The sequence below is a fragment of the Hipposideros armiger genome, unplaced genomic scaffold (genome assembly GCF_001890085.2).
Source record: "Hipposideros armiger isolate ML-2016 unplaced genomic scaffold, ASM189008v1 scaffold_85, whole genome shotgun sequence".
Taxonomy (NCBI): domain Eukaryota; kingdom Metazoa; phylum Chordata; class Mammalia; order Chiroptera; family Hipposideridae; genus Hipposideros; species Hipposideros armiger.
The window spans coordinates 366621-389611 of record NW_017731435.1 but is presented as its reverse complement, the minus strand read 5'-3'; the positions used below and the strand labels follow the sequence as shown (position 1 = coordinate 389611).

Here is a 22991-nt window from a genome sequence, read left to right as displayed (position 1 = left end):
GGGCGGGGTGCTGGGGGGGCACTAGGGGCAGGTCTGTGCAGTCTGCTGGGGGGCTGGAGCTGTCCTGCTGGGCTAAGGGAGCCAGAGTGTCTCTCCAGTGCTGCTGAGCTCCCGGCGATGGTGGGTGAGAGTGGGCCGTGGTGGAGACGGCTCCCATGGGGGTCAGCAAGGCCTGAGCCTGGGTTGTTCACGGGTCTCTGACCTAAGGCGCCTGCTCCTTAGCTGGAGGAAACCAAGGCAGCTCCGTTGCTGACTCAAGGTGACTGGAGGGCCTTCAACCTGGGATCGATGGCGGGTTTGGAAATGGGCCCCCTCCAGCCAGTCGTCCTGTGACTTCCTCAGGACAGGAGGCTTCAGGGGGCAGGTGGTCCTGTGAGGGGCTGTGGGTTGTTGGGGTTCCCTGTGGTGGCCCCGCCCAGGTGGTCCCGTGAGGCAGCTGCTGCCGCTGGGAGGTTGTGGCCGTGCAAGGGGGCCGTGGACGCCCAGCCCCTCAGACTGAGCTCCATCCAGCTCCGAATTTGAAGGGCCGTCTGGCAACGTGCCCAATGCCAGAAGAACCCATTTGGGGGCAGATAAGACAATGCCCTGTGTCGTTTGGATAACGAAGGTGACCTCCACCAGAGGCTTCCCAACACTGTGGATTTCAGATCTGAGTGGACGCTGCCAGGCGGCACCCGGGGTGTGGTGCTGGTGCCACCAACGCCGGCCGGCGGCAGGCTCCCACTATCTCATCTTCTGCCAGGGACGCCCAGGTCCCCGGTTTAAAGGCCACTCTCAGAATGCATTTACTGCTCTGTAATTGATTGATTGAGGAGTTGCCTGGTTTTTTGAAGAATGAGATGGAGGCTGTTGCTTTTTTCTATCTGGTGGCTTCAAAATGCAGGCAGCTTGAGAGGTAAAAAAGTAAAAAATGTGTATTTCATAATAAAAAATAATTTAATTAAAAAAAATGCAAGCTGCCAAGGCACGTGCCCAGGTGCTGCTGGCTCCGTGGGCTCCTGCCCCGCTCACACCCCAGGTCTCCCTGGGACTTGCGGTTCCTCTTGGGCGGCCCTGAGATCACTTTGCCACCCCTTCCTCTGCATCCCCGTCCTTTCACACTAAAAAACCTTGATGTGAGGGGTACATGGTGCTGTGACCCCAGTGGCTTCCATGATCACCAGTATGTCCAGCTCTGCAAACACACCCTTCGTGGGTGCAGACGTCGGGGCGTCCACTTAGGTCTCAGCCATGGGCCTCTGTCTGCCCGGCCTGGCCTGGGTTTGGTGGCTCATGTGCTGGGCCTTCCCCAAGGACGCCAGAAGCTGTGACCACCCCAAAGGCTGGGCGAGCAGGTCAGGGGCCCGAGCCCTTCCTCCCGGACGCCAAGGGCTCAGGGTCAGCCCTCCAGCTTGACCCAGAGGACACTCATCAGAGACGGCTCTTCCCTCCAGCCCCACAACAGGCACCTTTTGTCTGGTCCGTGACCCTGACCCCAAGGCTGGGGAGCAGCGTGAGCTTCATCAGCACCAGCTGGCCTCGTGCTGCTGGGGCCTCGGCCGAGCTCAGCCCGTGTCTGTGCCAGAGGGAGCCGTGGCCTCCTGGCCCAGCTCTGCAGTTTTCTGATGAGAAATGAAAAGCAAGCAGCTGTGAACTCAGAGCACTTGATGCTTCGAGAAACCAGAGGCCGATTATCCAATTTCTCACGTTGACCCTGGCTGCCAGGTGGCCACACAGATGACACCTGCCGCCTTTGCAGCCACCAAGGGGGCTGCTTCTGGAGGAGTCGGCCTGTGGGACTCCGAGAGCCCTCACTTTCCCAGAAGGCCCGTGCTGGGGTCTCTCAGGAGCCCCCCTTTTCAGCGTTGGGGAAAGCTAAGCCCACCCCAGAGAGTTCAAGAAAACTGCGGAGACGAAAACTCTGCAGGACCCGGGGTGGCTGAACATTTCAGGCGTGGCTTCTTTCTGCGGGAGCGCGGGGGCGACGTGGCCGGGCCAGCTGTGGGTGAGTCCTGTCTGGGCAGAGGGGGCTGCCCCTGCTGAGACCCCCCCACACACTCGGGGCGTCAGGCACACTGCCTTCGGGTCAAGGAGTAGAGAGGCAGGCCCGTCTTCTCTTTCACGGTGGTTTTGGCAAATCAGGGTCCATGAGAATATTGGGTGAGCTTTTCCATTTCTGCAAAAACAGCCGCTGGGCCTTTGACGGCTGCGTTGGCTGAGCACTCTCAGAAGTACATGCTTACACTGCAGCACAAACAGCACCCGTCCCCTGACAGGGGTCCTCCCATGAATTTAGGTCTTCAGTCCTTCAGCAAAGTTTTAGTTTTCAGGGCACAAGCCCCACCTCCTTGGTTCAGCTGTTTCCTAAGTACTTTTTGATGCTATTGCAAATGGACCGCCTTCTTAATTTCCTTTCCTTGTTTATTGTTTCTGCACAGAAATACGAGTGTTTTTGTGTGTTGACCTGTCCGGCAGCTTTGCTGAATTTGTTTATCAGCTGTAGGGCTTTCTTGTGGCTTCTTTAAGATTGTGTCATGTGCACATACGGATAGCTTTACTTCTTCCTTTCCAATTTGGACGGATTTTATTTCTTTTTCTTGCCTGATTGCCCTGGCTAGGACTTACCCTCCCCCACGGGCCTCCAGTGCCGTTCTCGGCACCCTTCAGCCCGGCCACCACCACGCCTCCAGGATTCCCACCTAATGTGGAAGCCTGACTGAGTCTCCACCTCTGAAAGCGTGCAGGGCCCCCCATTGCCCCCGCAGCCGGGCCCCAGCCCTCTGTCCCTGCCTCATCCCTGGCACTCTCCTGGGGGGACAGACGCCTGTCCCCCCAGCCTCCGCGTGACTTGCCTGTGTCCAGCACGCCAGCCTGGGCCAGCCTGCTCTGCTGGACAGCCCACCAGACTCTCAGGCACCACTGGTCGTCCTGACCCCACAGCTGTGGTTGGCAACTGTCCCCGTATGTGTCACTGCAGATCTTTGCTGTGTCCCCCCGGGTGGAAGGGAAGGGCTGTTTCTCTCCGTATCTCAGAGCTGGACACACAGCTCCTACGCATTACATGTTGAAACTGTGAACAGAGAAACGACAGGAATTTGATAAATATTTTCTAAACTGTCCTCGAATGAACAGCCTCAGAGCCTGATCTGAGCCGGCTGTGGGAGGACAGCATCCGACCGAGCACCCCGCTCCCAGGGGGAGGGACCAGCAGGCTTGACCACCACTGCGGAGGGTCTGAGGGCTCACAGGACTGAGTCTGGAAGATTCTGGCAAGGCTCCCCAGTGCTGCCCTCTGGCCGGGAGGGTCCTGCAGCCGTCACTCCAGGGAGGCCATGGGAGGAAATGAAACCGAGGTTTCGAAGAAAGAGGTTTATTATACTCGCTGAGAGGGCGTCACCATGTGCCATGCAGGGCCACGCAGGGCACGGCCAGGGCGGGGACGAGGGTCCCTCCAGTGAGGGTTTGAAAGCAGAAACCGGCTGGAGCAAGAGAAGACCAGGGGCTGGGTTTGCCGGCAGGCTCTCCATGGGGCAGGGCCTGGGACACAACCGGGCCGGCGACACAAGTGTTAACGCCCACACGCGCACGCCACACGGCGGGCCATGCACAGCCTGCCCCTCCCTCCAGGGGTAAGTCGCACACAGGGTTTCTGCCCAGGGACACGGCTGATTGCTCGGTCAGGGCTTCACTGGGGCTGGCCACACAGGCACCCCTGCCCGCTCAGCCGCCACAGCTGCTGACCCTCAGGTCCCCGGAGGAGAGCAGGTGTCCCAAATCCCGCTGTGGGCCCAGCACACAGAACAGCCTTGTCCGTCAGCCACGTGAGGACGCCCCAGAGCCTCAGAGAGCAGAGAGGCCTCGGGGTCGCTGTCTCCTCACAGCCAAGCAGCCTTCCCTCGCTCCAGCTTGGATGGCAGAAGAAAGAAGAGTGTGGGAGGAAGAGACGGGTTGAGCCGTGCTGAAGGAGAAGACCAGGCCGGACACCGTGTCCTCTGAGCCGACCCTTCTCCATGAGACAGGAGCCACAGCTTCTCATGATGGTGACCGTGCTCAGGGCGCTGAGCCCTGTGTTCCCTTCAGCTCCATCAACACCCGCCTCCTCACAGCTCTGGCCTGCCTGCCATCTTATCACCGTAGGAGACACTGCCGTATAATTTAGTGAGCACAGGTCCCCACGCACAGCGCTCTGTGGGCCGTGTCTGCGCCGTTCAGGGGACTCTCGGGGACGTGGCTGGGACAGCAGTGCGTGTGCCTGGCTGCAGTTTCGGTGGGCCGGGCCGCACGCTGTGGGGCATCCCTTCCGAACCCCGCCGGGCAGCCCCCTTCAGGGAGGGTGCCTGAGTACACAGACCTCTCGTCTTCCCCTCCCCCCATGGAGGGCCTGGTTTGGGCTGTTAGAGCCTGGGGCCTTGTAAACAGCAGGCATTTCTCCAGTTCCAGGTGCAGGAGGTCTGATATCAGACACCTGCGTGGCCGGCGGAGGGCAGTCCCCTGGGTCACTGTCCCTGTTCTGACCTGGCAGAAGGGGCGGGGGACCCCCTGGGGGCACTGACCCCCCCCAGCCTGGGGCTCCCCCCTCAGACCTGCTCACCTCCCACCATCGCCTTGGGGTTAGGGCTCCACCACAGGAATTGGGAGACACGCACATTTAGGCCATAGCAGTCGGCCAAAGGGAGGCTACTTCAGATTTATACAGACCTTGCTGTGACTTTATAAAAGCCCCGAGGCCAATTCCCCGTTCAGCTGCGCGTCATCGCATCCTCATTTTGCAACCTGCCCTGCCCTTTCTGATAAGTGCACGGAGCAGTTTCCTATTGCTTGAAGTCGGCTGCTGGTTTTTCTCCGTGAAAACGGCATCAGCACCGGCGCGCTTACACCTTGACGACACGAGGGGTGGGGGGCTCTTCACTCAGCTTCCCAGAAGCTGCGCCGGCCCTGGGAACGGCTCTGCGGCTCCCTCTGCAGGACCCCTTCTGGGGCCGCGGAGCAAACCCTGAAGACAACCCCAGGCTTGGGCACGCCCACTGCCCAGCACCCAGCGTGGGGCCAGGGCCCCACGCAGCCCCTCCTGCAGCTGCAGGGCCAACGGGGTGCCTGGGGCACCTGGGTGCACAGCTGCCCTGCCAGGAGCAGAGCCCAGGGCTGGCAGGGCAGCTCAGGACGCACTGAGCCAGCAGCCTGTGCCCTCAGCGCCCTGGAGCCCACGCCTGAGGCAGGAGTCCTGGTTTGCAGTCCAGGTACCGAACACAGAGCTCTTTTTAGGCAAAAGTGATCGCACAATCCCACGTGCTGGCACCTGTCCCCAAGTGAACCGTCAGATGGTACTGTGGTCACATTTTAAATGCCGGTGCTCTATCTGGGACAGGTCAGACGTCACTCGCTTTCTCCTCATGAGCCCGGAGGACTTTGTCCACCCGCTGTTCTCCAGGCACCAAACCCCTGAGGTTTGTCACCTCCTTCCACCCACCTTGGTCAGAGCCACACAGAGAAGGGAAATCACGAAATCCGGATGAGCCGCTGAGCATTTCAGAGGCAACTTTGCGATCTTAAGAGCCGTGTGTTCACCGGTGGATGTAAATGGCTTTTACTGAAAGCATGAGCCTGATTTCTTGGCGTTCAGAAGCCCCGATCCACACAGAGAAGCAGCGGGACCAGGCCGATGGGTCCTGTGTGCGAGGGCAGCGCCTGGGGTGGGGCCCGCACTCACCCAGCCCCCACATGCACGTCCGACGTCCATGGTTCCCATTCTCCGCTGGGCTGCGTCAGCCTCACGTCCACACCTGGGCGCCCGGGGACGTTGCCTCCTCCATGAGCCGGGGCGCCGGTGGGCAGCAGGGCCGGGAGTCAGGGGGGCACCTTCCAGCTGTCAGGTGGCTTCGTCCAGGGGCCTTGAAAGGCCGTGTGCTCGGACTTCAGAAGTGCTCCTGGGCCTGTTATCACCTGATGAGGCCGCACCATCCTCCAGGCAGAGGGCCTCACTCCTCAGCCCCAGCACCGCCCATGAGCCCGTCCCCACCTTCCTGCCTCCCCTGGCTGGGGGACTGTCCCCTCCGGCAGAGAGGTCCGCCTGGGTGGTCAGCAGCAGGCAGGGGATGGAATCCAGAGTGGAGGAGGTGGTGAGGGCTTCGCAACCACAGTAGCAGGGCCCAGATGTGGCTTGACCCCTTGGGAACACGCTGAGAAGGGCGTCTGAGGCTGAAGAACATACAGCTTCCTCCAGGCCAGAACCGTCGTTAAGAGCCATCGAAGTGGGCCAGCCGAGTGGCGCGTTGGTGAAGAACTGGCTTGGGACTCCAGAGGGCCCCGGTTCGGATCCCACATATGAGGGCCAGTGACACTGCCCTCTACAGCTAAGATGCTGAACAACAGCTCAACCTGGAGCTGGGCTGCTGTGAGTCGCCGGCGACGGCGTAGGCTGCAGCCCCTGTGGCAGTGGGTTGCCATGGGCTACCGTGTGTGGCCAGCAGCCAGCGTGAGCGGCCAGCAGCCAGCGTGAGCGGCCATCCAGAAGCCGGCGACTGATCTGCCTCACCTGGGAAGAGCGCAATGATGGTGCCAAATTGGGCCAGTGAAGCGACGTCCTCCACAACTAGACTGAAGAACAAAAATGACAGCAACTTGTCTGTTCCCCTTCCCCCAATTCCTCAATTAAAAATAAATAAATAAATAAATAAGAGCCATCGAGGAAAGCTGAGGAGAAAACACGCAGTGAAGACGTCACAGCAAGACCACAGTGGCAGGACCCCTTCTAAGTCAAGGGTGAAAGGCTTGTCACGGGAGGATGTGACAGCGGCTCCCGCAGCAGGGCTGGGACCTGGGAGCAGCGCCCACACCCGCCCCGCGCACGGCCCCGGCCACCCCCAGCCCCCACCCCTGTCAGAAAGGCTGCAGGCTGTCCCCTCACTGTCCTCAGGGGTCACGTGGATCCTGCCACCACAGCCACCCGGCCTCCCTGGGGCCTGCCCAAACTCTCCAAGGCCACCCCTTGCCTCCCACTTGCTGCCCCCTCTGAGCGCCGTCCCCAAACGTCTTTGCCCTCAGAGGACACAGGGAGGGCCTGGCCACGATGACCCTGCTAAGAATCGCTCACATGCACTTGTTCATGTCAGTGTATCTCGCGGGCGGGTGTCTGTCACACCTGACAGTGGCTCTCAGGCCATCCTGGGGGTGGGGCGTCTCGCGTGCGTCTGGCCTGTGGACAGAGCTGTCACAGCCTGAGGCACCTTCCACTCCCAGGCCCTGGCGCTTGGAGCTGGCTGTTCCCGACCCCTGACGCGAGGAGGGAGAGAGTGACCACTCTGTCGTTCCCACTCTTTCTTGGGGCTCCTCAGACGCCCGGCTGAGCCTGACCTGGAAAGCTGCATCCCAGGACACAGCTAATACACCGGGAGGCGCAGGATGTGGCCACCTAGCGCCGTGGGAGGCAGGCACTTGGACTTCAAAGTTAGGTTTCCCAGACGGCTGGCTCTAGAGGGCTTGCTAACGACCAGCTGTAAACACACACAGAGGGACTCTTAAACAAATGCGCCGTTTAAAACATTAAACCGGCTTAGGAAAGACCTGAGCATTGAAACTCAGAAACCCCAGCAGGCCTGAGTTCATTGTTGGCCAGATAATCGTGGACACCGGATCCTGGTGGTGACCGGCGACGCGATGCTGGAGCCGAGCTGCTGAGACCGGCCGTCCCTTTGAGCAGCACACACGCTGGCGCTTCTATCTGCCCGCCGAACCGACCACTCCTCCTCCTGACATTTCGTCCTGGGCCCTGTCACTCTTTCTAATGGAAATGGTGGGCCACAGGGAGGCCCTGAGCCACCTGCTGTCCATGGCTTCTTGTCCCGAGAAGCAGATGCCAAGGCAAGGTGACACAGGGTCCCCCGACATTGCCCTACGCGTGCCGGGCATAAGCCCCAGCCCGGAGCCGGCTCCCCCAGCCCCTCAGCCCTGACACTCTGGCCAGGCTGTGACCACAGAGCGCTGTGCGGAAGCAGATGTGTCATCTCCTGGAAGCTGCGAGCCCCGCTAAGATGCCACCTTGCCCTGGGCCCTCTGCCCACCAGCCAGCCTCTCCGTGTCCCAGGGTTGTTTTATTCCTCCTGGACCATGGGTTCCAATCGGCAGCCAGGTGAGTGTGCGAGACAGGGCCCTGAGCCTGGGGACAGCCCTGGGCCTCTCACAGAGGACGAGTGGAGGCGTGGCAGAGGTCAGGGGGCTGGGACCCCCCACCCCAAGGTCTGCCTGCACCAGAGGCTCCGGGAAAGGTCTGCTCCCTTTTCTTTTTTTTTTTTTTTTTTGAGAAATAGAATTTCCACCAAAGAAAAGCCTGGAATATCAATGTAGACTTATGAAATTGTTGCTGTGTGCTCTTCAGGTGAAGAAGTGGAAGTCTCCCCTGCCGGGAGGCCTGGGGGCCTGCCCACACCCCACTGCCCCTGTCGTGACTCCCAGACTTCCATTGCTTTTTGTAGTTTGCCACCCAAGTGTTCATCCCCGAGCACCGGTTTGTCTGCACCGATTATGAGCTGTGATTACATGGAGTCGTTCGTTTTATGTCTTTAAATCTGGTTTCTTTCCCTGAACATTGTTCTTAAAGACCCATCTGTGTGTCCTGGTATGGTGCCACCTCGCCACGTGGTGTGAGAGAGACAGACCGTGACCAGACCACGGATTGTCACCCTGCCCCTGCCCCCAGCGTGGCGGGCGGGCGAGCGGCCGGGCTGCCATGGCCCCGCCTGGTCGGGCGTCACTCATTCCCACCCCACCCCGTGCATATCCTCTTCTCCCCGCCGTGGGTTTGATCCGCGCCGCCCTGGGGACGGCTGCGGGGGGCACTCAGGCTCTCTCTCTGTGAAGTGCCCCGTCCAGTCTCTTCTTTGGGGTTATCTGCCTTTTCTTGCTGAATCGTGTGAGTTCCTTATACATCCCTCACACTGCGTGCAGCTACATGTCACCAATTCCTTTACCTGCTCCCTCGGCTGGAAGTCATCTTCCGAATCACAGTGACATGAACGTCCCGGCCACTGTCCCCTCAGGGCACCTTCTCACTCTGCTCTTCAGTCCCACTCTGAACCCACCTGGGACGGTGAACTTTTGAGCAGCGTGTGGTTGGGACCATATTACTTTCCTGTTCCTGTTGTAGCAAATTGCCACAAACTTAGTGGCTTAAAGCAGCACATTCATTTTCTTACAGACCTAGAGGTCAGACGTCCAAACGCGGTCTCTGCACTAAATCCAGGTGTGGCCCGGGGGCGCCAGGGGGGCGCCTGTCTTCTTGCCATTTGCAATTTCTAAGGTGGCTTCACCCCTGGCTCGGGGCCCGCCTGCGTCTCCACAGCCAGCAACGTGTGTCTTCTCTCGCCCCTGACCTCTGCCTCCTCTTGTAAAGGGTCTCGTGCTGACACCGGGCCACCCCGGCAATCCAGGACCATCTCCCCGTCACAGGGTCATCGTGAGCCACGTCTGCACAGTCCCCTTTGCCATGTAGGGCAGCATATTCACAGGTTCCAGGGATGTGGACCTCTTTGGGGCCATTACTCAGCCTGTGACCGGGACCGATTTCACATTCTCACTCGTGGATATCACTTACCCACCCGCTCCCTGAGCAGACCACCCCACATCACGTGTCCTTGTTTGGGTGCTTTCTGGCCTCACCCCAGGGAGAATGGGCCCTGGCGAGTGGGGGCAGCGCTCAGCGATTCTCCCCACCGGGGCCCGGCGCCCGCCTGGGCAGGGCTGCAGCCGAGTATCGCTCGTCAGCTTGTCAGCCTTTCCTCAAGGACCACACTGTTCTGGTTCTTGTGGCTTCATCGTCAGTCTTGAGGTCAGATCATGTAAATCCTCCATCTTTTTGTGCCTTTTTCAAGATGGCTTTAAATAGTCTAGGTCCTTTACATATCTGTATAAAATTTAGGGTAAATTTTTCAGCTAAAAAAAAAAGAGTCTGCTGAGATTATGGTTTTATGTCTTTGTAAATAGCTGTTTTGTTTTCTAGTGCTTTCCCGCTTCCGTACAAAGTATCACCGAGTTTTGTGTATTGGCCTTGCAACCTCCCTGATTAACTCCCTTACCAGCCCTCCTCCTGTCTGTGCACCCCACTGCATTTCTCAGGTGATGTCACCTGCAACAGATGTACGTACTTCATCCTCGCTCAGGGCACCTTTGCTTCCTGGCTGCCTTGTGACAGTGCTGGGACCTCCCAGACAGTGTGTAAGGAGTGGGGACAAGCACAGCCCTGAATTGTCCTGACCTCAGGGGAGCATTCAACACCTTCTCGTCAGGCAGGACGCCGGCTGACGGTTCTCACCGAGGCCTCGCAGATGGCGGAGACCTGTGTCCTGGTTTGCTGAGATCTCGGCAGTGATGGCCGTGTGTTCAAAGGCTTTCCCTGCGTCTGTGGAATGATCACGTGGTTTCTCCTTATCACGTTTATATGATAAAGTGACCGACTGTTACAAACACCACACTGCGCATTTCTATGATGATCTTACTGGTCCGAGGTTTTATCGTCTTCATGAAGTCCTGAGTTTCATTTGATAAGACATTGTCACAGATGTCGTGCCTGCGTCCCCGAGGGAATCGCCAGGGAATTCACTTCTCTCCATGTGCTCCTCTGGTTTGGGTACCAGCTTATGCTGTCCTCAAACTGCATTAGAGGGTACCCCCTCTTCTGTTTCTGGAGGAGCCTGTATAAGGCCAGTGCCGTCTCCTCCACAGCTGTGTGACCAGAGTCACTGGTGACGCTCACAGGACCTGGAGTCTCTCTGTTAGATGGTTATGGAAATTGAAGCCCATCTTTTTACTGCATACAGAGTATTCAGACTTCCTAATTATTCATGTTTCAATGTCGGTGATTTTTTGTGTTATTTCTAAAAACATCCATTTCATCTAAATTGCTGAATTATTAACATACACTTGTACACAATATACAGATACTCTTCAGCTTACAATGGAGTTTCATCCTGATAAACCCCATCATAAGTTGAAAAAAATTGTAAGTCGAAAACGCATTTACTACACCTAACCTACCGAGCATCATAGCTTAGCTGAGCCCCCCTTAAACGTGTTCAGAACACAATATCCGAAAGCACTGGCACACAGAGCCCTGCCAGTGCAGGAGTGACCCCCACTATCGCCCCGCCGCCCAGCACCACCAGAGCAGCAAACTGCATGTTGCTAGCCTGGGAAAGTTCACAACTCGGAATTCAGAGCACCATTTCTAAGGAATGCAAATTGCTTTAGCACCATCATAAAGTTGAAAAATCATAAGTCGACCCAACATAAGTCGGGACCGTCTGTACTCATTCCTTCCAGCTGTGGGATGGGCAGTGATAAGCCTCCTTGATGCTGGCAACTTGTATCCTCTGTCTTTTCTTGATCAGCCTGCTAGGGGTATGTAGTTTTGCTTTTTTGGTTTTTTTCAAGAAATCAGCTTCTGCCTTGGTAATTTTCACTATTTTTTTTGTCTTTTTTTTTTAATTGAGGTATAACTGACATAAAACTCTATTCATTTCAGGTGGAAAACATAATGATTCCACATTTGTATATATTACGAAATAGTCACCACAATAAATCTAGTTAATAACCATCACCCACATAGTTACAATTTTTTTCTTGTGATGAGGACTTTGAAGATCTGCTCTCTTAGCAACTTTCAAATATGCAACACAGTGTCATTAATTGTCTTCACCGTGCTGTAGCTTACATCCTCAGGACTTGTTTTTTTCTTTTTTCTTTATTTCTTCTCTTATCTTTATTATCTCCTTCCTGGTTCCTTTCCGTTTTTCTGTAATCTTTTATTTCTCTGCCTTGTTGAGGTGGAATCTTACCTCACTGAACTTTAGATATTTCTTTTTTTCCCACAGAAACATTCACAGCTATGAATGTCCCGCTGAGCCCTGCGTTAGCTGCATCCCAGAAATCTTATGTTCTATTTTCCTTCCCACTCTATTTTAAGTATTTTCTGAATTCCCTTGTGATTTCTTCTTTATTTCATGAATTAATTATTTAAAAGAAGTGTGTCATTTTATTTCCAGTTATTTGTGATTTTCCTAGCTATATTATTGTTATTAATTTCTAATTTAATTTAATTATGGTCAGAGAAGACACTCTGCATGATTTCAGTGCTTTTAAGTCTATTGAGACTTGTTTTCTGGAGCACCACATCATCCGTCTTGATGAACAGACCACGTGTGCTTGAAAAGAATGACTGCTACGCAATTGTTGGTTGCGATGTCCTAGGAAGCACAATTAGGGACAAATAATGTTGCTCTGTTTATTTACTGACCTTTTTTGACTACTTGTTCTATCGATTGCTGTGGGAGAATAGTTAAAACCACCAACTACGATGTTTGAAATGCCTATTTATCCCTTTAACTTGGTCCATTTTGCTTCCCAGGTTTTGAATCTTTTCTTGAGCACTCACACATTCGCGGTGGCAGTGTTTTCTTGCAAACTAACACTGACGTCGTTATGAAGTGCCCCTTCGTCTTTTTCTCTTAAAGTTTGTTCTGTCTGCTGTTAATGTAGATACTCCAGCCTGCGTGGCTCCAGGGTTGTGTGGATTGTTTCTTCTGTCCATTAACTTTCCACCTCTCTGTGTCTTTATATTTTCAATGTTTCTTTTGTAAACTGTCTATGACTTGCTTTCTTTTTTTTTTTTTAAGATTTTTATTGGAGAATTGGGGGGATGGGAACAGTGCTGGGGAATTGGGGGAAGGGGAACAGACAAGTTGCTGTCCTTTTGTTCTTCAGTCTAGTTGTGGAGGACGTTGCTTCACTGGCCCAAGTTGGCACCATCATTGCGCTCTTCCCTGGCGAGGCAGATCAGTCGCCGGCTTCTGGACGGCCGCTCACTGCAGCTGCTGGCCGCTCACGCTGGCTCCTGGCTACACACGGTAGCCCATGGCAACCCACTGCCACAGGGGCTGCAGCCTCCGCTGTCTCCGTCGCCAGCGACTCACAGCTGTCACTGGCCCTCATATGTGGGATCCGAACCGGGGCCCTCTGGTGTCCCAAGCCAGCTCTTAACCAACGCGCCACTTGGCCGGCCTTATGACTTGCTTTCTGTTGTTAATCAATTGATGGTCTCTGCCTTTGGAGTGTTTGGTCCATTAAAATTTAATGGAATTTTGATTTGGCTGGATTTAGGTCTCCATTTTACTATTTGTTTTCTGTTTTTACTTCTTTTTCTATTTTTCTTCTGTTCCTCCTTTTCTCTTTTATTTCCTTCTTTTGGATTATTTTAATCGTTTTTAAAATTTCATTTTAATTTATCTCTTAGCTTTTGCCTATTTAGTGTGTGTGTGATTGCTTTAGGGATTAAAATCCACAGCATTTTCACAGTTTATTTAGTGTGAAAATTCTACTATTACTATTCCATGTAAAATATATTAGAAACCATGCAACTGTATGGGGCCATTCCCCCCCTACCGTCCTTATGCGACAGATGCCGTACATATTACCCCTGCGTGTATGATAAACTCCACAAGGCAGAGCTAATACTCTTTCTTTAAACTGTCATATATATTTTAAAGTTAAGAGGAAACAACACCTTTATATTTGCCCTAATATTCAGCTTTCCAATGTGCTTTCTTCCCTTACTCCTAGTGTCTGTCAGCTTGAAGGACCCCATGTAGCATTTCTTGGAGTGCAGATCAGCTGATGGCAACTCTCTAAGTTTTATTTCTGTTAGAACATGTCTTTATTTCTCTTTTATTCTAAAGGATGTGTTCTCTGGTTATAGACTTCCGGGAGGCAGAGCCCCCAGGGGTCACTGAAAGTCATGTTAGGCAGGGTCATCCTCTCCCACCCAAAGCCCTGAGACCCATGTGATCCTTCTTGTTGGGGACAGGCATTGGGGCGTGGCCAGAGCCATCTCTGCGGGGTTACAACAGCCAGCAAACTGGGAGTGAGGGGAGGGCACGAGGAAGATGTGGGGCGGGGAGAGGGGGGTGAGGGGAGGCCAGGCGCTGGCAGGGGCTCCCTGGTCAGTTGGGCTGGGGCTGCCTCTTACTGACCGCTGCTTCTTGGCCAGGACCCCTTAGCCGCGATGTCCCCCCTTTGCCCCGAATGTGGCACTGTCCTTGGGGGACCCAGTTGCGTTCAAAGGGCAGTGAGTGGCCTCCCTCTCACCGGCAGGTTCTACCTCATCAGTGGAGGGGTTCCTTTCATCATCTGTGGAGTCACAGCTGCCACAAACATCCGGAACTATGGGACAGAGGACAAAGACTCAGCATAGTGAGTACAGGCGCTGAGGGGGCGGGGACAGCCATCAGCAAGGCTCCTGCCCAGGAGGGCCCCCCTGGGACCAGTGCCCTTGCTGTGGGGTGTCTAGCGGTACCACCTCCACTCATCACAGCCGCTGGTGGATGACGGACTGAAACGGCCCTGGAACGAGGCCAGGCCCTGCGGAGACCATGCAGAGACTGTGCTCCCTGCTGCTTTCCTTGAGTGCCATGGGCTGGTTTTCTGGAGATGGGAAGGGTCTGGGGGACCAATATCCCCGGGGCAGCGCTGCCAAGGCCAGCAGAGTGTGGACCTAGCCACACGCAGGAGCTGCGACAGACCCGGCAAACCCTCCCCATCCTATCCGAGCCTGGGGACCTCACTGCCCTCCTCACTGTCATCCCCTCTATAGGACGCCCACCCCCAGCTCTGCGGGCGCCCGTGCCCCATGACGCTCCCCCGGGCCCCCTCCTGACTGCCAGCCTCCAGAACAACCTGAGTGCATCAGACCGTCCCCTGGCAGGCTGGTGGAGGCCCCTCGTCATCAGCTGAGCCTGCCCCGATGGGCTTCCCAGGCCACATCTGACCATGAGGCCATCTGTGGGCTACACCTGGCAGTGACTTCCATGGGCACCTCAGGGTCCAGGGCGTGCACAGTCACCACTGAGCTCTCTCCCCACAGCCGACCCCGGCTGCCCTTTGCAACAGAGGCCAGTCAGGCCTCCACATTCACACCCGTGTCGTGCCGGGCTCAGGCCATAGCACAGCCCTTGGGACCCTTGAGCTGCGCCTCCCACCCTCCCAGCACCCTCACCGCTCTCTTTTCTCCCTCTGTCCCTCCAAAAGGCCAAGCCCACAGGGCACGCTGGCCCTGTGCCGTCCAGGGCACGCAGTCTCGCTGAAAAAGGTGAAAGACAACAGAGGCCTGAGAAAAGCATCAAAGAGGGATAGGCAGATGGTGGACCGTGGGCCTGGCCCCACCGGTGCTCCCCACAACACCCCAAGCTCCCCCACGCTGCCTGGTCACTCAGATGCCAGTGCCTGGGCGGGCCGGGCTCTGTCCTGCATCACGCTAGCGTCCTGTGTTTGCGTCCGTGTCCTTGTCACACAAGTATACTCAGTCACTGTGGAAAACATCTTTGTCCCGATGAGCTTGGGAGACAGTGACCCCTCGTTCCGCTGGGCGCTCTGCCCAGTGAGACTCGCGCTGACCCTCTCTCCTTCCGCAGCTGCTGGATGGCCTGGGAGCCCAGCCTGGGAGCGTTCTACGGGCCGGCGGCCTTCATCACCCTGGTCACCTGTGTGTACTTCCTGGGCACCTACGTCCAGCTGAGGCGTCACCCGGAGCGCAGGTACGAGCTCAGGGAGCGGACGGAGGAGCAGCAGCAGCTGGCGGGGCCGGAGGCCGGCCCCAGCCCCAGGGCCCCGTCGGGCGTGCCACCCAGCTGCGACGCCCTGGCCGCCTGCCTGCTGCAGAATGAGCACCCGTTCCAGGCCCAGCTGAGGGCTGCCGCCTTCACGCTGTTCCTGTTCACGGCCACGTGGACCTTCGGGGCCCTGGCCGTGTCCCAGGGCCACTTCCTGGACATGGTCTTCAGCTGCCTGTACGGCGCCTTCTGTGTGACGCTGGGGCTCTTTGTGCTCATCCACCACTGCGCCAAACGGGACGACGTGTGGCACTGCTGGTGGTCCTGCTGCCCCTCCCGCGGGGACGCCCACCCGGCCCTCGACGCCAATGGGGACGCCCTGGGGCCTGCGACCTGCCTGCAGGACTCGCCATGTCCCGGCAAGCCGAGGGGCTTTGCCCACCCACCGGCTGGCCACTGCAAGATGACCAACCTGCAGGCCACCCAGAGCCACGTCAGCTGCCTGTCGCCGGCCACGCCCTGCTGCGCCAAAATGCACTGCGAGCAGCTGGCAGAGGACGCAGCCCACATCCACGTGCATGAGGATGCCTTTGGGCATGGCCCGCCCCTGCACAGCTGCCTCCAGGGCAGAACTAAGCCTCACCACTTCGGCCGACTCCGGGCGGCCCCCGCCGAGCAGGAGTACGCCTACCACATCCCATCCAGCCTGGACGGCAGCCCCCACAGCTCGTGCACGGACAGCCCCACCAGCTCGCTCGAGGGCCCAGCGGGGGTGCACGCGCTGGCCTGCTGTGCCCAGGGCGACCCCTTCCCCTTGGTCAGCCAGCCCGAAGGCGGCAGCGCCAGCCCCACGCTCTACGGCTGCCCGTTGCGGCTGGGCAGGGAGGCGGCCCACGGCCCCGCCCACTTCGAGATGCTCCGAAGGACACAGTCCCTGCCCTTTGGTGGCCCCGGCCAGAACGGGCGGCTCAAGGACGACGAGCACGACGCCCTGCCTTACGGTGCCGACAGCACGGGCAACATCCGAACGGGGCCCTGGAGGAACGAGACGGCCGTGTAGCCGGCCCCCCGCCACCCGCCCCTGGACGAGCTTCAGAGCAGAGCGGGGCCCCTCTGCCATGTGAGGCCGGGGGTCACCAAGTGACAGAACCTCTCAAAAGTAGCTGGCATCCCCACTGACCCCTCGCTGTGAAGGACTTGACTGGGAAGACAGTTTGGGACATGTCACCACCGTTAATCCCAAGGTCAGATGAGCCATTCACGTCTGCTGGCACCACTCTCCACCCTCAGCATCCAGTGCCTGGGCAGCCCAGCAACGGGGCAGGGCTCGACCAGGGCACTGCCCTCAGTGCCCACCCACGGCGGGCCTGGCCACACCGGAGGCACCGCCAGTATCTTCTGTGTTCAGCGTGTGTGTTCAGTTCTGCTCCGAGGGGCGGCAGCCTCCAGCCAGCCCAGTGTGCTCTGGACCAGGGCCGTCGCCACCGGCCGCTCTGTTCGCAGGGACCCACGTCAGCTCCTCTGCCTGGCACCGTCTCCGCCTTCTGCCCCCGTCCTGCAGGCCTGCGAGCATCACAGATGCTGGGGCAGCAGCCTGACTGGCAGCTTTCAGAGCGCTGACTGGGGCCTCAGAGCCGGCGCTTGCAGATGCCCAGACGCCCTTCAATGGAGATTCGACTGCCAAAGCCCCTGTCAGGACTGAATCTCACCCCAACATGGGCATTCGGGAAAAAAGAGGAGGCGCTTGCATTTCCATGAACATCTGGGCACCACGCCCTGACTCAGAGGACAGAGGTGACCCATCCCACGGGTGGGGGTCAGTGGGTCCCCACGGAGGCAGAACCCCGGACACCCAGAGGGATGCGACGTGCATGTGAGACCGTGTGCGGCCCTCCCTCACTCCTGCAGCTGTGATACTTGTGCAGACATGCACACGCACACATGTGTGCATCACACGCTCACACCCACACGTGCACAATGCAACACCACACATGTGCTCACGCGTGCACACACGTGGTGACACGTCACCACCACACGTGCGCACGGCACATCACACATGGGCAGAGCAGCGTGTTCTCCAGCGTCTGAGGGCTGGGTGTCCAGTGCTCTGCCTGGCTGCGTCCCTGGGGCGTGCCTCTGTGCTGCGCCATGTAGGTGGGGGGACATCACGAGGAGCAGGCCCCTCACACACCGGGAGGGGAGGGGAGTATGTCGGGCTCCCAGGGGCCCATGCTCAGTATCTGAGCACAGCCAGCCTCCCTTCCTGGGATCCGTGCAAATCTGACAGTGACGTTGTAACTTCCCGCAGTGTCTGTACCTGCTGCAAACCCCGTGTGTCCTCACAGGTCAGCCAGACGGGCACCCGGATGACCGCCGGCGGTTCCTGTCTCCTTCGCCTGCCTCTTCACCTGCTTCTGTAGCCGACACGGACCGGAGAGCTGACACCATGCTGTGTGCACTGTAGATGCATACCCGTCAGACGAAATACAGTGTTTTGCATTGTTCGCCCTTTGTGAGGCTGGTTAATGGCGTCCGTGTGCATCTCTCAGCCTGTGGGGGGGTGGCCCACCTTGGTGTGTGGCCCCCGCGTGTATGCCCACCGTCCCTGCCCTCGGCGGCCCTGGCAGAACAGAGAGCTCACCTCATTATTCAAACCAAAGAAAGTCCACACTAAACATTAAACCATGTGTGTTTCAATATTGATTCAGCCTCCTGAGTCCACTTGGGGACAGTGTGGTGACATGTCCCATTGGCATGTAATGTCTCCAGAGTATGAAAACCCACAGCATGACGGCAGTGCAGGAGCGAGCTTCCGGGAGGGTGTGCAGTGAGAGGTCGGAGCCAAGGTTGTCTGTGGCCTGACATTTTGTGTCACTTCCTTTGTGTATGTGTGACTATGTGTGGGTGGTGTGCTGTTAGAGCGCTTTGTGTGTGTGAGTGTGTGAGGGCATGCGTGAGCGTGCATGGGTGTGGTCTGAGTGTGTACACGCGTGCGCACATGTTTGCATAAGTGCTGTGTGAGTGTGCGTATACACAGTATTATGTGAGCATGTGAGAGGAAGTGTGTACAGATGAGTGTGCATGTGTGTTTGTGAGGTGTGCTCATGCATGATTGTGCTCACATGTGCTGCATGTCTGCACTGTGTGTGGGTTGTGTGGCCCTGTGCGTGTCTGAGTGTGGGTTGTACTGTGTGTGCACAAGTGTGTGTACGTGTGTGTGCACGCGTGTACGTGCTCTTCGCAGGGGGTCCTGTCTGCCGCAGCCTGCTGCGTGCTCCTGTCTAACTCACCAGGTGGAGACCTCGTGGTCACACCAGGACATGGTGACAGCTTTAATCAGCCTAAAGTACTCAAGAAACTTCTAGCCCAGGAAGCTTCCGTCATTCCCGAGTGCCGTGATGGCGTCTGGTCAGCGGGGCCCAGAGAGCCTGTGACTGAGGGCTCAGCATGGTTCGCAGGCTCTGCCAGGCAGTACTGCTGCACATAGTCAGACGAAAGGCGCCTCCGCCCGACCCGATTCCTCCAGGAGCCCGTTGGCCCATCTCTGGACCAGCCGCCCTTGGGGCTCTAGCAGCGAGGGGCCCTCCCATCTGCCTTGTGGATCAGGGCCCAGGGCCACCAGCCCTGCCCCTCGCCCCGATGCAACACGTCCTGCCTGGCCAGGACTCTAGGAGGTGCAGTCAAAGGAGCCGCCGTCCCCGAAGCCCCGCCTTGGGACCGAGGTCAGCTCAGCGGACATGAGCGCCAGGCTGTCGGGGGCGAAGGCCCAGGATCCTGCCTTCAAGGCAGCTGTCCTGGGGGCTCCTGCACCATGACAGGCTCTGCGCCACACGGCACTGGCGGCCGCAGTGACAGCAGCTGAGGGAGGCCTGTCCCCCCAGGCAGGGGACCCTAAGAGGAACACCACACCCTTGGCACTCAGGGCCTTGGGCAGGAGCGTGCCAGCCACGTGGTGAACAGGCCACACAGAGATGGTGGCTGCAGGGGGCACATCTGTCCCCACTCTGTGCCCACATTGCACCTGCGTCCTGCCACCTGCCCCCTGGCCTTGGTGTTTCTTGGGGTGGGGAAGCAGTTACTCTCGGGCCTCTGGCCTGCGCGGCACCTGCACCTCGCTCAGAGTGTTGTCCGTTGGATCCAAGATCAAAGCATGTTACCCAGCCCAAAAGTCAGGGAGGGTGACTAGTGGCCCTCATGGAGGCCAGCCCTGCCGCTACAGGGGTCAGTGTCCCCAGACGGTGGGGACAGAGGAACAGGGTAAGAGCCTCATGAGGACACAGGGGCCAGGGTGGGGGATGGGGCCCTGGGGAGGCAGAGATCGAGGGTAAAATCTTAGCGACGGCCATTCGGGAGGGCGGGCAGAACAGGAAGGGACATGAGAGAGAGCTTTGTCCCTCCGACATGAACCACAGTCACCACGTGGCCACTCCTGGGACAGAAGCGTCCATCTCACAGTGAGACGGTCAACCTGCAGGCATGGGGGTCGGGGTCAGGATGACTCTGCTGTGCGGGCTGCTATGGGCCAGGAGGGAGGCGGCCTCCTGGGGGCTGTGGGCACGCAGACCCATGTGAGCACAGACACCTGGCACTGGGTTAAAGACGGAGCTTTCTGATCACGCTCCAGCTCATTCGGGGCCGCCCCTCCCTCACTCTGCACCCAGCCCAGGCCCCCTCATCGACACTCTCATGGAGCGGTGAACCCCCATCTTTCTCCAGCTCTCCAGTGTGAGAAGTCACATTTGGGTATTTGAGTGTTCCTGATCCAGGCGTGTTACAGAGCGGGGCGACTGGACGAAGGACCTGTGTCCGCAGTGACCCCATGGTCCCCACGCCCTGTAAAGAAGCACGCATCCAGAGTGAGTCCCCAGAAAGGCAGTGAGCTGGTGGCCTGGGGCAGTGGGGCCGAGCGCGAGTCCCCGGCCCTGCGTGTCACCTCTGGGAACCGTGAACCTGCTCACGCCCCGATTCTGTCACTCAGTTGCACATTTGTGTGACTGCGACAAAAAGCAGGTGGCAGATCAACGCGACCTCCTTGACTGACAGGAACTGCGCAGGTCTGGACGCTGTGGGAAAGCCACACCAGTTACTTGCACAGAGAGGATGGATGTGCTGGGAGCTGTGTGCTCAGACGTGGCGGGCTGGAAGGCAGACAGCACGGGGAGGGAACGGGGTGGGGCTGTTAGAACCTGGGGCCCAGACCTCTGAGGAGGGGGGTGGCCCCACTGGTGCTGTGGTCCTGAGGGAGGTACAATGAGGCTGGTTCCCAGAGTGGGGCTGGAAACAGACCCAACTACCAGCCTCCGCCCCAGGGAAGAACAGGGGAGATGGGGCCCCACCTACTTTCCAGCACCCCCCACGGAGAGCCAAGCAGGACAGGGACAAGCCAGGGTGTGCAGAAACAAAGCGACAGCCACAGAGTGACAGCCTCAGTGACAAGGCAGCTCTGGCCCCAGCAGCAGGCCAGGGGTCTGCCGTCTTGTGCATTTGTCCCCATTGCTCAGAGGAACACGGTCACTTATTTGCCCAAGACTCTGATAATGTAACATGAGTCTAATGGTAAAAAAAATGTATTTATTAAAACTTACACGTGTACTTGTTGCCAAAAATAGTGGTGGGGAACCTACAGAAACTTTCAAGCATAAAAATATGTCACAGTAGACAAGTTCTGGGCAAAATTCAATGACTTTAATGAGTTTAATGAACAAATGTTATGATGAAGATTTCTGACTGTTAAAGGAAACGTGCTGATTTTTTGTAACGGCTGATGGTGGGCATCACACCACTTGGGCATTTAGCTTTGTGGGTACATTTACAAGAGTGACTGACAACGTTATTTCAAAATGTCGATATTTACACCACAGCAGATATGACATGACACTCATTGCAATTATTTACATTTTTATGTTTATTTTTTAATGTAGATGTCGACTTCAAAATGTGCAAGTGGTTTTACAGCCTTTCAAAATTCTCCCGAGCCGAGACTTGGAAGACCCGCTCAGCGCAGGGAGCCCCATCTGGCGAGAGACGGCCTCGGAAGCGTAAGACCAAGTCCTGATGGTGTCTGAGTGTGACAAAGGCCAGAGACCAGCAGTGAGCAGACTGCAGGAGAACGTGTGCGTTGGGGGCCCCCTGCCCTGGGCGCTGAGCAGGAGGGAGATCGGGGAGGGCAGCTGGAACCCCTCCTTCTGCGTCCCTGTGTGGTGCCCACAGAGAGAGCTCAGGGGCAGCAAGGCGGCCGCACTGCTGGGAGAGGCCCTTCCTCGGCTCCTGCGGCCTCCAGCGCAGCCCGCCCACCCTGCTGCTGCTCCGGTTTCCAAACGCCCCGGATGGCGGAGGCTGCAGGGATTTCCTCTTCGGTTGAGTGGGGTGGGCCCAAGGTGAGGCTGCCCGGCACCCACCCGGCTGCCAGCCTGAGGCCTCACTGCCCATCTGCTTCTCTGGTGACGCGGGAGCCCCTCACATCCTTGGGTGTCACATCCCCGGGCCAGGGGCCACAGCGACCTGACCCAAGGACACGCCATTAGGAATTCGTGTCCCTGCCTCCTGCACCCTGGGACTTGGAGGAGCCTGTCACGAGCCCCGCCTCCTGCCACAGCAGCTGATGGGATGCCCGCCGTGAGCCTGGCCGGAGAGGCTGTGGGGACAGGGCTGGCTGGGGTGCAGGGCGCCCGAGCGCACCAGCGTGGTGAGCCCATCGGAGCATTACCATTACCCTGCGGGCCTCCCGGCTCCTCGTCGGGCGGGAGTGGGGGCGGGCTGCTGCCGGACCACAGGTCCCAGCTCGGGCCAAGGCTCACGCGGGTGCTGACCACAGCCCTGCTAACGGACCCCAGCGGGGCAGCGAAGGGCTGACTTGCTAGCCAGCTGCCGAAACAGGGGAGGTTGTGTGGCCTTCGGGCTTCTGCTCCGCACCCAGAAGCCTGGCCGGCAAGGTGCGGGTGAGGCTGTCACTGCTGGTCCCCACATAGCGTCGGCGGGACCCTGACTCCAGCAGGGGGACAGGCCAAGCAACAGCGTCTCAGGCCGGGCCCACCCCGGGCAGCCCCGCCCGGCAGCCTGGGAGCCTCTGCAGCCGCCACCCCCGCGGGGACTGCGGCAGCCCCGTCCCAAGGCCGGCGGGCGGGGGCGGGGACCCGGTAGAGGGTCGGGGACCCGCCCGGCGCCCTCCCTGGGGTTGGCCAATGCCCTGCCTCTGCGTGCGCCCAAGTGGACGCGATCCCGGCAGCGGCCTGCGGCTCCTCTCGGAACACCGGGCACACGCCTGGCCCCGCCCCCAAACGGCGCGGGCCCCTCACAGGCCGCCCCCTCCCGCGCTGGGCACCCCCCCCCCCGGAAAGCGGCCGACGTCCCGGGCGGACCCAAGCGCCAGCCAAAGCGAGCGCGGCCTTGCCAGCGCCAGGATCCCCCGGTTCCGCCCCAGGT

The 22991-nt window shown here is 58.2% G+C and overlaps 2 protein-coding genes across 7 annotated transcripts in view; both read left to right on the top strand.

Annotated features, from left to right (window-relative positions):
• ADGRA1 (adhesion G protein-coupled receptor A1) overlaps window positions 1-18073 on the top strand; it is a 31341-nt gene extending 13268 nt beyond the window's left edge. For 5 of the 6 annotated variants that reach the window (XM_019644064.1, XM_019644062.1, XM_019644063.1 and 2 more), the window contains 2 exons: window positions 14116-14214; window positions 15432-18073. In XM_019644064.1, coding sequence (XP_019499609.1) covers window positions 14116-14214; window positions 15432-16629 — 1297 coding nt within the window. In that variant the 3' untranslated portion in view covers window positions 16630-18073. The remainder of the gene's footprint in view (window positions 1-14115; window positions 14215-15431) is intronic. The other variant, XR_002124200.1, reaches the window with a different exon arrangement.
• Window positions 18074-22175: 4102 nt separating this feature from the next.
• Window positions 22176-22991, top strand: part of KNDC1 (kinase non-catalytic C-lobe domain containing 1) — a 51241-nt gene continuing 50425 nt past the window's right edge. The window contains exon 1 of the mRNA XM_019644075.1: window positions 22176-22254. Coding sequence (XP_019499620.1) covers window positions 22176-22254 — 79 coding nt within the window. The remainder of the gene's footprint in view (window positions 22255-22991) is intronic.